This window comes from Salvia miltiorrhiza, chromosome 8 (assembly GCF_028751815.1).
Source record: "Salvia miltiorrhiza cultivar Shanhuang (shh) chromosome 8, IMPLAD_Smil_shh, whole genome shotgun sequence".
Lineage (NCBI taxonomy): Eukaryota > Viridiplantae > Streptophyta > Magnoliopsida > Lamiales > Lamiaceae > Salvia > Salvia miltiorrhiza.
Window position 1 is genome coordinate 34,944,711 of NC_080394.1, and position 18,270 is coordinate 34,962,980.

Consider the following 18,270-nt stretch of genomic DNA (forward strand, 5'->3'; position numbering starts at 1 on the left):
CCGAGTAGACAACCTTCGCAGAGCTGATCGGGATGCTTGATAGATGGTAAACCTCTCACCATCTCTTTCTTTGATAACAACTCCAAACCACCAAAATTCAGGTGCCCAAACCGAAGATGCCACAACCAAGACTTATCTTGGTAACACGTTTTCAGGCATTTTGCCATGTCATTTCGAATATTCAATAAGAACATTCTATTTTTAGATATTGGCACCTTGGCAATAAGATTATTTTTCCCATCTCTTATTGAAAGGTTATAATCTCTCATGTGAATATCATAACCTTTCTCTAAGAGTTGTCCCAAACTCAAGATATTATTTTTCATATTGGGCACGTAATCAACGTTGGAAATAAATTCATGATTTCCATTCTTCAAGCGAATTAAAATTTTCCCTTTTCCTTTAACTGAAATTTTAGATTCATCACCAAAGGAGACGTTGTCACTTACCGACTCATCAAGCTCCACAAACATGTTTTTCTTTCCGCACATGTGGTTGCTAGCACCAATATCAAGGTACCACGTGTCATCTTGTCTTCCAGGTTCTCCTTTATATGCCAGAAGCACACTACCAATTTCTTGACTTGTATTCTCAGCACAATTGGCCTTCTCTTCAATCCTTAATTTTTCACTTCTGCACTCGAAAGCATAGTGCCCAAATTTATGGCAATTATAACACTTTATTGAAGATTTATCGTACCTTGACTGCGGGTTGCTCCTCCCCCGACCACTAGTAAACTCATTTCTTTCACCACTGTTGACGAAGCCTCCTCGTCCTCGTCCTCGTCCACGTCCACATCCACGGCCTCTGCCTCGATCTTGACCTTGATCACGTCCTCCTTTGTATTGTCCGCGGCTGTTGCTCAAGTCTTCTTCTTTATCTCTTGAGCTTACTTGCATCTTCAAAAGTTGCTCTGAAATTTCTTGCTTCTTTTTTTGTTTCTCCTCGTACGCTTGTAACGACCCCAACAAGAGATCGATCGTCATCTCCTCCAAATTTTTAGCTTCTTCAATTGTTATTACTATATGCTCAAACTTTGAGGTTAGTGACCGCAATATTTTCTCCATAATTCTTACATCCTCTAATTTTTCACCATTTCTTTTCATTTGGTTTGAGACTGCCAAAACTCTTGAAAAATAATTCGAAATCGATTCGGATTCTTTCATATGCAAAGACTCGAACTCTCCTCTTAAAGTTTGAAGTCGTACCTTTTTAACTTGCTCCGCTCCTTTGCACGAGATTTGGAGCTTCTCCCACACTTCTTTGGCGGTGCTCGCGTTCGAGATTTTTTCGAAATCGTCGTCCCCGAGCGCTTGATAAATGAGATAGAGAGCCTTCTTGTCTCTCTTTCTCGCATCTCGCAATCTATCCTTTTGTTGTTGGGATAGTGCGGCCTCGTCCTACGGCTCTTCGTAGCCGTTCTCCACGATCTCCCACACGTCGTGGGCTCCCAATAGCGCCTTCATCTTGATGCTCCAATTGTCAAAGTTGCTCTTGTTGAGTATGAGGACTTGAAACGATTGTAGGTTGGCCATTCCACAGGTAGGATTTTATGGCTCGGATACCACTTTGTTGGAATATAAGAATATATAATGGAGAATTTATTTAATTGGTAGGAGGAAATTTGGAGAAATTGGTTGTGGACGTGTGTGTGCTTAGGAATTTGAGTGGGAGGATTGTAGTTTACTAACACAATATTTTTTCAATTCACTTCATTACTTTCTTCACTTACATGGTTACATATTTATAGTGGTAAGTAGTAGTAGCTAGATAATTCCTACATTATCTAGAATTCTCTCAACTATTACATTCTCTAGAACTCTCTATACACTCTAGATTTCTCTAAATCTAGCTATATCTTATTAATTCTAACTTATTCTCAATCATTCTAGAATGCTCTTCTTTTTCTATCTCATTCTCAACTATTCTAGAATACTCTTTAGAAAATATCTATACAAATCAAGTTTATATTCCAACACCGTTTGCCGATCGTTCCCCTAGGTTAACGCAACAATCAAAGTATACACACTTTACCTCACTTAATTTGAAGACAAAGAAACTAGTGCTCAATAAAGAAGAAGAAGAAGAAGATGAATGAAGGCAATCGTATATATTCTGTGTGCTCACAAAACGCCTGGAACAAGGAGATATATAATCACATAAATAAGGCGTTCCCAGTTTTCAGAGAAATCGAAGCACCAAAACAAAAAAAGACGTTGGCACTAAACCAACTCTCACTATTTCCATATTGTTTAGCTAGAAGGGCTCAAGTGAATAAAAATTACGTAGGACTTCTAAGTAGCAGCCCACACAAACATAATTAAAATAGCCCCGACACATTTGAAGAAAAAATCCCAAGAAGTCTAACTATTTCCAACAATATATTGAGTGATCCGCCGAAAAATAATTAGAAACCCGGAACAAACTCTTGACCATAAATTAGATCCAAAAATTGAAGTGGTTTTTTTTTTTCTTTTTCTTCCGAGTAGTGAAGTGGTTTTGTTAAGATTACAAGACATGAGCATGAAAATAGAGAATACAAGACAACGTAAGGTAGTGAAAAACATGACAAGGTAAAAATGTGCAAGAAATTAAAGCGTAGCGTGAAATCAGAAAGCATCTTCAGTTGTTGGAAGTGAGGGCGAGAGCGAGTTGCGGGAGTCATCGTAGTCCTCCCCCAACGGCGACACCTCAACTCTTATATCCTCTATCATCTTAACAACCTGCGCCATGGTGGGCCTCTTCTCCGGCAGCGGCACCACGCACGCCATGCCCACGTGCAGCGTCGACACCATCTCCTCCTCTATGTTCTTGTACCTCAGCAGCTCCTGATCAAACACCTCCGCCGTCCACTCATCCCTCACCACCGACTGCACCCACGCGGGCAGGTCCATGCCCACCGCCTCCGGCGAGGGCTCCCTGCCGGTCAGAACCTCCAGCACCACCACTCCGAAGCTGTAAACATCAGCTTTTTGAGAGAGCCTCTTCACCTCGTTCTGCTCCGGCGCTTTGTAGCCCCCCAATCTGGCTATAGCGTGAGCAGGGTTCAAGAGCAGCGACAGCCCGAAATCGGAGATGCAGGCGTTGCCGTTCTTGTCTAGCAGCACGTTGCATGATCTGACATTGCCGTGAGGGATTCTGGAAGCTGCATACTCTTGGTGAATCCTCTCTAGCCCTCGAGCAGCGCCGAGTATCAGCCCGATTCGCGTCGTCCAGTCCAACGGAACCCTCCCTGCTCCTCTGTTCGCTGCCACCATCAACAAAACACTCTTTCTATAACAACACAGATCAAAGACAGATGAAAAGAGAAGAGGAATTCACAGATACCGTGTAGAAGTGAGTGGAGGCAGCCATTAGGCATGTAATCATAAACGAGCAGCTTCTCTTCTCTGGCATAATAATAAGCTCTGAATCTGACTACATTAGCATGCCTCAGTTTCCCGATCACATCCATATACTGCTCGAATTCCTTCCTAGCGCAGGGGTTTGCATCTTTAAGCCTTTTCACAGCCACTGTGCATCCATCGTCCAGCACCGCCTTGTAAACAGTACCCAGGCTCCCTTTTCCCAGCATCTCCGCCGACGCTCGCAGCAGATCCTCCAGCTCGAACTGCTTCTTCCTCTCGAAGAACACCAGCTTGCTCTTATCGGTGGCGTTCGTGCCGTCGCTGTCGCCGCCGCCGTTGTTGGCGTACACTCTCTTCTCACTCGAGTAGCTGCTCCTCTTCCCGCCCTCGCTCGTGCTCGTCGTCTCCCTCGACTGCTTCCCGCCGCACCAGTAGGCCACCGCGAACGACGCCATCACCAATACTAAAACAGAGTTCGCCACCACTATAGCTACGATCGCTCCGTTGCTCAGCTTTTTGTGATGCTTGCTGCTTGTTGGCTCTTCAATTGTGGCAGTTGACGAAGACGGTAGCGAGCTAGGGTTAGACGGCACGGTTTGATTGGTTGACGATTGTTGATCGCCGCCTGTGTATGAGCATTTGGGGAAAGGGCTGCTCCCGCAGAGACCTTCGTTGCCGGAGAAGCTGCCCTCGCCGTATCGTGAAATTATGCTCTTCGGCACGGCGCCGTAGAGCTCGTTGTTTGATAAATTGACTTCTTTGATATGAGGGAATGAGTCGAGGAATTTAGGGATTGTGCCGGAGAGCTCGTTGTTTTGGAGGTGGAGAGTGAGCAATCGCGAGAGGTTGGCGAATTGCGCGGGGATGGGGCCGCGGAGGTTGTTGTTGGAGAGGTCGAGGCGGCGGAGGCGGTGGAGGGAGGAAAGCTCCGGCGGTATCTCGCCGGAGAAGTCGTTTCCCGAGAGGTAAATGAGCTTGAGGTTGGTGCATTGCGCGAGGGCTGCGAGCGTGCCGTTGAGGCGGTTGCCGCGGAGGTCGAGGAGGCGGAGCTGGTCGAGGGAGGAGAGGGCGTCGATGGGGCCGCGGAGGTTGAGGGACGGCAGGGAGACGGCGGTGACGCGGTTGTTGGTGCAGTTGATGCCGAGCCACTTGGCGGAGCAGGCGCTGGAGGTGGAGGTCCAGTTGGAGAGGAGCGCACCGTGGAGATCCGTCTGAGAGCGGAAGAGGGAGAGGACGGCGGTGTCGTTGGCGGCGGAAGCGAGGATGAAGAGTGAGGTTGCAGTGAGGAGGAAGGAGGAGAAGTTGAGCTCCATTTTTGTTAGCATGGAGCGGAAGTGCATGGGATACGAGTTTTATTAAAAACTGTGGAGACAGAAATTTTATTGGTGGCTATTCTAATTTATGAGATTATTTTGAAAGAACGTAAACACTCGCAAGTATAAATGTATAATGATAAATTTGCAGAGAATGTATAATATAGTCAACTATTTTCTAGTAATACTTTAGAATTAATAATGTATTTTCAACAAAATATATAGATGCATATTGAACCTCCTTTTAATGGACAGCAACACATTCAGAAAAAAGAACATAGTAGCCTAATTTATATTGATTATTTAGGACAAAATTAAGTACAAGGAAAAGCAAAATGAAAGAGAGAGTTATTTTTATGGAGTATATTTTTTCCAATAAAGCATCAAAAAGTATTATATTAAGGCTAGATTAGTATGTAGTAAAAGATTACTGAAGTTAATTAATCTAAGAAAAGGGGAAAAAGAAGAAAGAAGGCTTCTCTCTCTCTCAAAATAAATGTTGACTACGCAGCACAAATAGGAATGAACAATGATTGTAAAGAAAGTGGAGAGAGAGAGAGAGAGAAGGGAATGGTGCTTGATATTGATAATGTCCATCTTTTTCCTTTACATTTACAACTTTGAAAATTAGGATAAAATAGTGAAATGATTAAAGGTGTGCAAGAGTGAGGAGGGTGTTGGTTGTGTTAATGATTGCTGTTCTCCACTCCATCCCAATCAAATGAAATCAAGTAAAAAAATAAAAATTTAAAAAAAGTGTGGTTGGAAGGAAAAGGAAAATGGAATCATAATAGGATGGTAGAGCTTTTGTTGGCTTTTTACTGAGCCTGATTGCTGAACTTCATATAAAAGGGAACACATTCTTCAAGACTTGAGAGGGACAAATTGTCTCACATTCAGACGTTAATCAAAAGATTTTTATTCAATTAAACAGTTTAAAACCAGATTAGTTGACATAAAATGGATTGGAATATACGACACTTCAGTCATACTCATAAAGTCACTAGCGCTACAAATTAAACCTAGTTAACCTTTTGATCAAGTATGTTCAAATTGTACATAAATATTGTTTGGGATGTGCTGCAGTTTTAGAACTGTAACTATAGAACAGTTAGCACTACTGGTCCAATCCATATTCAAATTCTTTTTTTTTTTTCATTAACAGCTAAATTTAAAGTTTGTACCACGATGAATTTAAATTTGAAATTTTTAATCTCAAATATTAATCAGCGATAGATCCAAATTCAAATTCTTAATTACCCTCTTAGCTACTTTGTGATCACAAATTTGGTCATTTTTTCTAATAAATTTGTTACAGAACTAAAAGTGCAATTTTCCCTGCCCCCCTTATATTAGCTTAATATTAGAAAAAGCGGTAAACCTAAAAAAAATTCATTAATAGAGTAGGGCATTTAAATTGAATATCGTGGTAGATATTCGCGGCTGTTTTAGTCATTTCCAGAATAAATTAGTTTCACTTCTTTTAATATTCCCCATTTCGGCAATCCACACGGTATTTCTTCTTTTTTAACCTTTCCTTTTGTTTCCTGTTTCAAAAAGAAAAGCTACTTACTTTAAGTGTCACAGAAGCAAAGTTGCGTTGCCAAATCATCAAATTATACTTGGTTTCACGTATATAAATTACATGCAATTCCTTCAATCCACTGTCACTGCGCACGCCCCCTCGATAATAACATTTTATTCTCTTCATCAATTCATCACATCAAATCTTGCAACATACCTATATAACATCTTTTGGCACATCAAATCCAATTTAAAGAACAATGTTATTCCTTGTGAAAGAAATTAATAAATACATATAGCTAAGCCAGATGAAGAGGTGGTTTGGGTTAATAAAAAGTGGAGAGAAGGCAAGGCAATGTCACATTTGTCGGCGAAAGTGAGGAAAGGTGTTGCAGCTTTGTGTTGGTTCGTAACAAAGAGAAGTGAGATTAGACATCTTCCAAATGGCTGTATTCTTCATTGAGTGACCACATAATTCATAAATACATGGGTTCCAAATGGAAGGAATAGTCGAGAATAAAATTGCACTAAAACCAATTTATCGAATTTCAACACACAGCAAATTGACGCTTCTTTTGACCGAAATCAACGCAACTGTTATTTACTGTCAGACATGCAATTTGATAAAATAGAGATTTTGTTAATGAGTCGGTTACCAGATGCTATTAATAATTTATGCAATTACCAAAGGAGGAAAAGAAAGGTTAGTTGTCACTTCATCTGATCCTTGCTCACTTTTTCTCTTGCGCTCCATTTTTGCCGAAATAATCACCTACTAATCTTTTAAACAGAATTTTAAGTATTTAACCTAAATGGAGGAAAGCATCTTGGGCAACAAACAGTAGAAGCTTGTGTTCTCCTCACTTAGTAGCATATCATCTAGGGGTGTAATCGAACCAAGCCGAACTGAATAGTGGTGTGCTCAAATTTAATTTGTTTAGTGTCAAATCGAATCCCGAACTTTACTTACCGAATACTTTGAGGCTCACGAGCCTAATCGATTCTATACTAACTTTTTAAATTTATATTTATATTCAAAATATTGATTATTTTATTTCAAAAATAAATTTTTTATTCAAAATAATAAATACTCCCTCCGTCCACGAAAGAACTTCCTATCTTTCTTTTTTGGGACGTCCACAAAAGAACTTCCTACCTATTTTTGGACTATACCTCACCACTTATAATCCTCTCACTTTTCACTTTTCACAACTCTCAATATTAATTATAACACCTTTTCACCACTCCCAACACACTCAACTACCTTTTATCTACTCTCAATACACTCAACAATATTTTTTCTTAAAATCTGTGCCACTCCCTCCTAGGAAGTTCTTTCATGGACGGAGGGAGTATATTAATTATTTTTTTTATAACAAACAAAATTAATTAGAGATTTAATACCATTATTATTAATTTTAGTGGATAAATATAAGTTGTATCTACTAATAATTTATATGACGAACATGTTCACGAGCTAACGAGCCGAATACTACTAAGCTCAAGTTTGGTTTGTTTATTTATCGAGTTTCTCTAAACGAACTTGAACGAGCTTTTTTCGAGCCAATCTCCGAATAGTTCGCGAGCGGCTTGATTTGTTTACAGCCCTAATATCATCATCTCCATAACCAAATACTCTCTATGAAACAATTGGCAGTCTTTATCAGCTACTTATCCTATTTCAAAGAGCTACGGAATCAATGGCATAAAGATCACAAATGCATGGTTAAATTTCATTTAATTTCCTTTCATACAATAAATGACACCCTAATATTATTTAAGGATTAACAAACACCCCAAGGCATCTAGTTTGAGTGACAAGGTATGATTAATAAAACAATCCATCTTAAAATGTTTCACTTGCATGATTCAGTCTGTGATGGATAACTCGACCCGCAATATAATCATTCAATTGAATGATTATTGATCACCCTAAAGTTGAGTTGATTATTTAATCATCCTCAAATCGTGTCTATCTTATCTATCTCATTGTTAAATGAAATGCACCCTAAGATGATAACAGATGAGATCTTTCAGAACCTACATTAAGTGATTTTGCCTTGTCCAAGCGTCATAGGAGAGGAGACAAAGGCATGAGAAATTTAAGAATGAGTTGACAATCACAAAGTTGGGATCCATGAGGCCACATCATACAATATGCTGTCATAAGGATTTTATCATGTTCTTAATCTCAGCTCCTGTCCACAAAGCACTCCATATTAAAGGCATAATTTTAGAAAATTAGAGCTCCTGAAGAAAAAGGCAAGAAGACAGCTCTAAAATGGAACTATTTGCTTTCGGAAAACAAGAATTGACGATGAATATTGTGGATGAAGAAGACAGCTCTGTCAAGATACAAGAATATTGAGTGGTGGAACCAGGCAAAAGAGAAAAATTTATATTAGCTCAATTAGGGAATAATTTATTTCCCCATGTTTATATTTCGCTCCTGCTTCATTCATGTCTGATCAAAGGGTGGAAATACGCAAAAAGATAAATAACTTTTATTTAACAAAATAGGAAAGTTTCTCACCTTGCAAAAGAATTTCAATACTTCTCCTTTGCATTTTAGCTTCTTGCACCATGTTCATCTTCAGTGCCTACTGATTTCATAAAAATGTGATAATGCAACTTTTTCCATAACTTTTCAACAATTCCACACGACAGAGCATGATATGCTTGTCTGGCTGCCAGACGGCGTACTTCAAGAATCTCGGCATTGACAAAGAGCTCATTAACAGCATCTACTAGCTCTTCATGTGAAACCTGAAAATATTGAAATAATACATTTAATTAAAAGGACAGGAAAATATTTTAGTTTGTCTATTAACAGTAACACTCCGAAAGAGGGAATACTTAACATGTACCTTTAGATGATTTCTACTGAAGAATGTAGCTAAATAACTGAAAGCAAATATCATACATCTAAAGAGATGTTGCATACCTGCAGAACCGAAAGGGGATTCACATTTTGCATTTCTGCTACCATGTGCGAAAAGTGGCCAACATGATGGCCTGAAAATAAACTACCAGATATCAAGATATAGAATTCGTTCCCCCCTTTTTACACAATCTCAACTTAGATAGTGGAGAAAATGACCTGTTAAAACAGCACAGCCAGCTGCAGCGGCTTCTGATATATTGTGACCTGTTGATCCAAGAAGGAATGAAGCTCCTACTACTGCTATTGGCATTAATCTGTAGAAGTCTCTAAGTTCACCTATAACACATAATATAATATCAGTTTCTTGAAGATAAATTACACTAACATTGTGAGGAGCTAAAGTACACTATGACATGGTAAGGAGCTAATGTACACTGATCTCATGCATTAATGATTGTTACATTGCAAACTTCATAATACTTATTTGGCTGAATCCTAAAATTTTGAAATAAAAACAGACAGTTGATTAGGTACTATATTGGAGAGGAATTTGAATGACCGCCTACAAGCTTAAACCTGCCTGAGAGAAGAATCATTTAATACTTGGCCACTAAAAAATATTCATTACAATTGATAATACCTAGGTCATGCACACATTGACATTTCTCACGTATAATACCTAATGTGTCAACCACATATATACTCATTTCTTCAGTCAGATTATCACCACGAGACCGCAATGCCACAGGAATTCCTTCCTCTTGTAACCTCTGTATTATTAGAATAAAAGAACACCGTCAATCATGTTCACGAATATACAAGACTAATAAATACTAAAAACTATCGCATCAAAAAAGTTCAGGTAACAATGTGATGGCTATATGAACTATAACTTATTTACATTTCCAGAGAATGTTACCCAACAAGTGCAACAAGTAATTACTAATGTATTCGGATGAGAATTATTGCTTTTGTCAAGCATTTTGAAGGAAATTATAGTGGCAAAAGCCACCTGTCAAAATAACCCAAAGGATTAGATCTGAAGGATTTGTCAAGCATTTTGAAGGAAATTATAGTGGCAAAAGCCACTATGGGAAAGATTTGTTATACTTCAGATTGACCCAAGCAAACAGAGGCGTGAACACTAATGGAGAAGGGGAATTTCATAAGTGTTGATTACACTGAGCTCTTTGATGATAAACTCCGTAGAAGAATCTTACATAGAAACAATTCAAAGGTGGAATAAGAAATCCAAAAATTCTAAGCCCAATCAGAAATATCTTGAGTTAAATTAACAACATTATCAGATCTAGCTAAATTTGCTTTCATTAAACCAAGAATAACAGATGTAGACAGAAATGTCAATTCATAACAAAAAGAAGCAGTTATACCAATGTAATATCTTGTCCAAGGTGAGGCTTACGGGGGACAATAATAGTTACTAGATCTGGATGCTTTTGTTTTAGTAACTTGTGAGCTCTGATAAATACTGTAGAAAATTTTGTGAAGATTCAGTTAACAGAGTAATCTAAAATAATCTGAAAAACTGTAGCTAATAGCACTTGATTCATGTTGATTAGTGAGAATTACCACAGTAAGACAAGGATATCTCAAAAGCAGTTAAATTCATCACCAATTACCTTCATCTTCACCCTTATGAATTGAAGATGCCATCCACACTTTTCTATGGGAAAGCTGTGCCTGGAACTCTGTAAGACTTCTCTTTACTCCAACAGAATTGTCAAAATCTGTTATAGCTACAGAATTAAAAAGAAAGTAAGAAAGGAAACCAAGAAGAAGTGCACCACCTTTTAGTTGATCTATCTTAACGATTCTGAAAAACAGTACTGTATATTACAAAAAACCTGCCATTTTCCATGAGTATGCATATATTAAAAACAGCCTTCTCAACGTATTAAAAGATTAAGAGTTTCTTTAAGATACCAAATTTGAGGTCTCCAGTATAGCTTATGATATGTGGTGGAGCTTGCAATAGCTGAAACTGAATCCCTTGGATTGTGCTCTGGCATTTTGGAAAGGATCGATGCAATTAGAAATACCAACGAAAGTTCAGAATTTTCAAAAGCATGATAACGTACCAATGGGAGAATCAATGAAAACTTTGATAGCATCAACTTGATCAACGGTAAAATTACTGGATAAGACCAATTTCGGAATGATTTTGTGGAAATTCTGCCATTTAGCAGCGCCAATGCAATCTAAACAGAGATATAGAAGAAAGAAGCCCCACCAGATGAGAAAATGTTGGAATCATGATTCATATGCCTTAAACACTTGCATAGATAAAAAAATATTAGAAAAAAGAATAGCTCGAAAGTCTCTTGAGAGATTAGTTATAACGATCTAACATAGTTCTCCAGAACATAACTCGGATCTGAAGATATTAGTCTACATTATGACCTCAGAAGATCAATTCGAGACAAGCAAGGATTAGTTTATAATTATAATTTATTACGAGAGAAGAAACACTTACACCATTTCTTGCAGCGCCCATAATGAGATTTGGCCACAATTCACTTTCCATTAGCATAACTGCATTTGGCCTCCAATATTGAAGAAAGGCATCCATACTATATGGTATATCAAGAGGAGCAAACTGCTTCATGCCAAATAAGCGTAAGGGAAACTTTCCATTAGCACAACAAACACATAATCGTAAAACATCATTCACATAGACTGACAAACAAAGCTACCTGACCAGTTTATAGCAAATAAGAAATTACAGAAATTATTGTCTTCAAGCACCTGATATATGACATTACTTGGAAGTCTCTCCTTTATCACTTCACTGCAACACAAACGAAAAAAACCAACACTTTGATACGTCAATTTCCACACCAACCCAATAAAGAAGAAGAATTTAAACAGCCAAATGTTAATAATGACCCAAACTCATATGGAACATTAATCTCGAAACTTTTCATCAAAAAATTGTGCTTACAATGCCGAGACCGTCGACGTCGTCATCAGCACCGTCACATCCGGCCTCCTCTCTAAACAGCACTTTATCACAGGAATCGCGGCCAATCCTTCACCTTTTTCATCGACCAACTTAGGAATGAGTGGCGGTAAATTGTTACAGTAACCAATTTCGACTACGGATCAAATGTGAAGAGAATAATCACCCAAGGAGACGGCGTGGAACCAGATGAGGCGACCGGCGGGGCGAGGCTCGGAGGGGCGGCCGAGGCGTTCCGACCAGCGAAGGGGGTGTTCCCGGCCCCGGATTCTGCGCCACCGTAGGTGAAGGCGCATTAACGGTGATATGCCGTAGGTTAGTGCTCGGTAAATTTTGTACACTATTTTACCGGTTGTTATCGCCATTGACTTACCTTGTCTACCTTCTAACTTACCTTTAATAAAACCCAAATTCCCCCTTCCCAACCCAAATCTTATTTTCCATCATATACCTTTCTTGACCACAACCAAATTCAACAATTTAAAACCCAAATTCCAATAAAAAAATTGTATCCCCAAATTCTAGAAACTCACTGCAGTATCTCATGCGGTTGAGGAAATTGAACTAAAACACCTCCAGCGGCTGTGGGAGGAGGAGAAGTTGAATCACACCAAGAAAATACGTATATATGGTAATGGTATGGATCTATAATAGCTATCAGAAGATAGGGCAGAGTTATTAAGCTATTGAATCTGCCGTTATAAAAATGTTTTCTAGCCTTTACAACTAATTTCTTCCTCAGCCGCAATTCAGTTGCCGTCGCCAACAGTAACTCAGCCCCCCCAAAATTTCTCCCTAACTCACTCAACAACCACCGTCTTCCTCACCTCCGGCGTCTCCGATGGCGCCTGAGACTACCCATCGTGACACTCATATGGCCCAACCTTACTCCACTTTTTAATAAAATACTAGTACGCCCTCCCGTGCAATGCACGGCGATTATCAAATTAAGCGACATAATTAAATGAATAATGCCGTGTTTGATAGGGGCCATAAGCCCTATATTACTTATTTAACTCACCTAATATTATGTTTGATGCAATATTTCAATTACAAGAGAAGCCCGCAATTGTGAGAAGGCCCGCAATAAATAACAACAAATCTACTGTTTCACTAAGAAATTTAATATCTCCTCCCCCTGGTATTATTTATCTAGGTATTATTTATCTAAGTTTTATTTATCACCCTTTATCTCATTTTTATATCAAACACACCCTAAGTATAAATACTAAACAGAATTAAAATATAAAAATGCAAGTATATTTTAAAAATGAAATAAAATAATCGACATCAGTTACTCAATAAAAATCTGAATACGAAACCGTAAATCCTGGAGGAGGGGTGAGGAGTTACTAATACGATGCACGGGTCAAAGCATTTTTTATACGAAAATATTGCGATGATAATTTTTTTTATCCATCCATGAAAAATTTATCACTTTTATTTATAATAATAGGGTGTATATTATTCCATCACAAATCCACTCACATTTTATTAGATCTCGTGCCGTTCAGGATGTGGCAAAAATTTATGAACGGAGAGAGTAATTATTTAAAATTTTAAATTATGTAGTGCCAAAAAATCATTATTTATGACTTAAATTAATTAATAAGAAAAACATATATTTTATTATTCAAATATTACTTTATTTGAAGTAGTGTAAAATAATGAATATTGTCAACCCAATGAAAATAATATTAAATTTAATAAATATCATATTACAAAAAATAAATTATAAAGAAAAAATTAGAATTATTATAGCAATAATACAATCTGACATTTTTTTATATATAAATCAATTATTGATACATAATTTTTTTATGCAACTAACATTTAAATAATTATTGTACTATATCAATTAACATTAAAATTGTAAATGAGTGCATAAAAAATGAATCAATAATTAATCGGATTTGATATTCAATGAGATATTGATGAAATATTTAAATGTGGATATATTCAAATTCTATATTGAAGTAAAGGCCACGATTTTTTTCTAACACCCCATTATATTTATTTGAAGCTCAGTTATCAAAGTTGTTCTCAAAACGTTATCATCTTCCTCATCTCTCTTTTTTTTGAATCACGCCATAAAATTCAGATCACTTTTGCACTATCATATTCTCTTTCAAATCCGGCGATCACTCGTCGTTTGTTGCCCTCCACCCTTCCCTAAAAATTCATAAGCTTTCTCCCCAAAAAAATCTAGCAGCATGTACCATCGCCGTTCCGCCGCCGCCATTTCTCTCTGCCATCGACAGGTCGAACAACAGTAACTAATTGGACCACCGCCGCCGTCGTCCTTCCATTTCTCGGTCGAAATACAAATTCGTCCGGCCAACACCTGCTTCTTTATCCCTATTCATTTTAAAGCTATTTATCCCTCTTTTTAATTTCGATTCTCTTTCTACTTGATTCACACAAATCATTTACGAAAAATTCGAAATGAAAATTTGATTAATTCGTATATCATTTTGAATTATTTTTATGATTTGAAAAAAAAAATTAATATTCAATATTCAAATATTTTCTCAAATATACCATTCGTATAATCTCAACCTTCTTAATTCGGTTGAGTTTTCATTTTTGTGTATATTTTTTGTGTTGGTCTCTTATGTAGATAAGAGGGATGTATTGTGAATGTTATCGGGTGATTTTTGAAAAAATTATTGTGAGTGAATTGTATCCGGTGATTTTTTAAGAAATTATTGTGCGAGAGAACGTTAGTCTGGAGTTCTGGACTGTGTCGAATGATTTCTGGATGAGTTATTTTCAGAGTTCTGGATTGTGTTGAATGATTTCTGGATGAGTTATTTGGTTTTAGGAGAGAATGCTAGAAGTGACACGTTTATTTGAATAGCCTAAAATTTTGGAAGAAAAAAATTGTAAAAGATTTGCCGGGAAAAAGTGTCCGTTAAACTGCTCTTTTATATATTATATAGATTTATTTCTTTCTCGTCTAATAAAACAACTCACAACCTAATAGTATAATTTTTAATCTCAAATCTCAATGATAACACCAACTTAATCTACATATTTTTTCTTTTTATTTTATTTTTAAATTATCTAATATCTAAAATAAAATATAAATTAATATTAAATAATTATTTATTATATTTAATAAAATAAATATTTTTTAAAAAAATTATATTCATATTATAATTAAACATTATCATATATTGTAATTGATATTTAACTCAATCACAAATGAAGATTACAAGAATTAAACACATAAGTTAAATTAAATATATCAAAGTACAATAAGTGAAACTTAAAAATACAACTAAAAAAAATGCAAATTACATATTTAAAATTATATATTTAATTATCAGTGGCAAATTTTTCCCATATATGCTCAATCAAATCATCTTGAAGAGTCCTATGAGCTTCTCTATTGCGAAGTTGATCTCTATTAGTCGTATAAGTAGACAAGCTCGCAATTAGTTCAGTAGAATAGAGGAAATGCTCGCCATCTTCTGTTTGTACTCTTGTAGGTGTATCCATAAAAAAATATGTTGGATCATAATAATTTTGGTAGGTATCTCGTTCATCATCGACTAATCATATTATGCATGATGATACAAGCAATTATAATTTTTCCCATCAAAACTGTCTCAAACAAGACATGGGCGTCGTAGAAATGCAAATCGAGCTTGTAGAACTCCAAATGATCGCTCAACATCTTTTCGGACAGACTCTTGGTGTTGAGCGAACAACTTGTGTTTGCGGATCTGTGGGAAAGTAATTAATTTGACAAATACAGCCCATGGAGGGTATATACCATCAGTTAAATAATATGCCCTATCATAATGACAACCATTCACTACGTAATTAACCTTTGTTGCTCAACCTTCTAAGACATCATTAAAAATAGGAGATCGATGGAGTACATTAATATCATTGCACGAACCTGATGTTCCAAAGAATGCATGCCATATCCATGCATTATGACAATTTTTCCATGCATGCAATCAATACTGCCAATCATGCCTGGGAAATCACGTTGTTTTCCAACATAGAGCATCCTTGCCAAATCTTGTGAGATACGTACTACCGAAGCAACAAATAACACCTTCCACAAAATGGACTAAAACATCTCTTGTCGAAGATGAACTCATTCGTAGATACTCATCGACAACATCGAAAGATGTCTCATATGCCTAGGGGTGGTAAAACGGTTCCGGTTAATCGGTTTTAACCGTAACCGAACCGAAAAAATCGATTTTTGGTTAATCGAAAACCAATTTTTCCGGTTCGGTTCGGTTATCGGTTAGTGTGTTCATCACTAATCGATTAATCGGTTTAACCGGTTAAACCGATTAACCGGTTCATTTTATATTAAATTAATTAATTTATATTTTAATATTTTAATTTAAATAATACATTAATATTTTAAGTATCTATAAATTTTTTTTGTTCTAAATTATCATAAGTTATGTGTTAGAGTCAATGTTGACTCCGACAATGTTGGGATCAATGTTGATAACATTCGTGTTTTCAATGTTGGGTGGAATGTTGATAATATTCATAGTGTCAATATTTCTGGGTTTCAACCAACATTCCGAAGTCTGCCTTGACTCCATACTTTGACTCTCCATTGGTAAATGTATATATTTAATCTTTACCTTCCTTTCATGTTTTATTATTCTTTGGTTGTGAAATAACAGTTTTATGCTTGTTGATCACGTTTCTAATAAGTGGATAAGCGGTTATGCATGGTTCAAAGTAGTGGGCAGGTTGTTGCTATTTTTCAGGAACCATGATCTCGTAGCCAACGTCCCAAGGTTGGTCGACTAGCAGTTATTGAAGACGGGTTATTGAAGACGGATTACAGCAGTTATAGGAAGGTTCTGGAAGTGGGAAGTGGATGAAACCAACCACGACATGAAGGCCTATAAATGCAGCAAGAAGCTTCAATCATCCTTACATTTTGGAAGTGCAAAATCAGAGACTTAACATTCACTCACAACCATCTCGTCATTTTCCTGCTGCAAACGTGTCACCGGTTCTTCAAGGATTGCTTTGACGAAGTAGACTTAGGCAGCCAATCTGTAAAGTCTATCTTTGTATCGACGGGACGTCGAGGGCAAGATTTGAAGTGCAAGGCCATTGGAGCGTAGCAGGTTGTTTGCTTTGTCCGATTAATTTTTGTTATTCGGCTGTGTTTGGGTTCTGTGTTGTATCAACATTGTAGTACTGAAAGTAGATAGGCTGGTTTATCTTAGGCAGATATTCTGTAAAGATAGATCTCCAAGAAGATTCAAATCTGTACTTTGTATTGTTGATTCAACATAGTGAATTTAGCCTTGAGGCACTCATGTGTTATTTATAATCCGTGAAAAAAGTATTCTTGTGTGTTATTACTTTCCGCTGCATGTTGGTTATAATGTTATTAACATTCTGTTGATAACATTGCATCCAACATTACTATTTTCTTTACACAGTTTTACTTTGTTGGTAATTTGGGGCACTAAACTTTTTCAATTGGCATCAAGAGCAGGTTCTTGACGTACTAAGAATCGATTCCTGTGTGCAAAATTACCACCAATGGATTTGTCAAGTGTGTCGGCTCGGCCTCCTACTCTTGATAGTAGTGGCAAGAACTACAACTTGTGGAAAACTAGGATGAAAATCTATATCAAATCTATTGATGAACGTGCCTGGGTTGCTGTGTTGGATGGGTGGACTCCACCGCGTACCACTGATGATAATGGAGTTACTTCTCTCACACTCGAGAGTAAATGGTCTGCTGATGAAAGACTCATTTCTAACCATAACTCCAGAGCCTTGAATGCTATCTTTATCTCTGTTGATGTTCCTGCATTTCGTATGATTTCTAATTGCACAGAAGCTCGAGATGCTTGGCTTATTTTGCAGGAACAATGTGAAGGTTCAACCAGTGTTAGAGCAACAAAAATGCGAATGTTGACCACCAAATTTGAGATTTTGAGAATGCGATGATGAGACTATTTCTGCATACTATGAAAAGCTTTGTGAAATCTCAAATGAAGCTGTTGGACTTGGGGAACCTATTAGCAATGAAAGACTGGTCAGTAAGATACTGAGATCTCTTCCTGAAAGGTATAACATGAAAATTTCTTCAATTGAAGAAACTGCTGATGTTGCTACTATGCGTGTTGGTGATCTGGTCAGTAAGTTGTTAACTTTTGAGATGAATCTTGAACAGCAGAAAGCTGATCATGTGTCCAAAAGTGTGGCCTT

The 18,270-nt window shown here is 37.2% G+C and overlaps 2 protein-coding genes across 7 annotated transcripts; both read right to left on the reverse strand.

Moving 5' to 3' along the window:
* Positions 1 to 2,439: 2,439 nt before the first annotated feature.
* Positions 2,440 to 5,161, reverse strand: LOC130997910 (leucine-rich repeat receptor-like protein kinase PXC1). The gene is made up of 2 exons (XM_057923334.1): positions 3,328 to 5,161; positions 2,440 to 3,247 (listed from the first exon to the last, which is right to left on the reverse strand). Exons 1-2 carry the CDS (start codon positions 4,685 to 4,687, stop codon positions 2,610 to 2,612), a joined length of 1,998 nt encoding a protein of 665 aa, XP_057779317.1. The 5' UTR covers positions 4,688 to 5,161; the 3' UTR covers positions 2,440 to 2,609.
* Positions 5,162 to 8,553: 3,392 nt separating this feature from the next.
* Positions 8,554 to 12,903, reverse strand: LOC130997911 (probable 3-deoxy-D-manno-octulosonic acid transferase, mitochondrial). Of its 6 annotated transcripts, none has more exons than XM_057923335.1 (12): positions 12,215 to 12,892; positions 12,031 to 12,124; positions 11,835 to 11,877; positions 11,563 to 11,688; positions 11,168 to 11,287; positions 11,013 to 11,091; positions 10,709 to 10,825; positions 10,460 to 10,557; positions 9,709 to 9,838; positions 9,285 to 9,404; positions 9,129 to 9,199; positions 8,554 to 8,950 (listed from the first exon to the last, which is right to left on the reverse strand). In XM_057923335.1, exons 1-12 carry the CDS (start codon positions 12,411 to 12,413, stop codon positions 8,753 to 8,755), a joined length of 1,395 nt encoding a protein of 464 aa, XP_057779318.1. In that variant the 5' UTR covers positions 12,414 to 12,892; the 3' UTR covers positions 8,554 to 8,752. The 6 variants fall into 6 exon arrangements, with proteins under 6 accessions (XP_057779318.1, XP_057779319.1, XP_057779320.1 ...); XM_057923336.1 differs by having other exon boundaries at positions 11,563 to 11,685; positions 12,215 to 12,888; XM_057923337.1 differs by having other exon boundaries at positions 9,748 to 9,838; positions 12,215 to 12,886.
* Between the last annotated feature and the right edge of the window lie 5,367 nt (positions 12,904 to 18,270).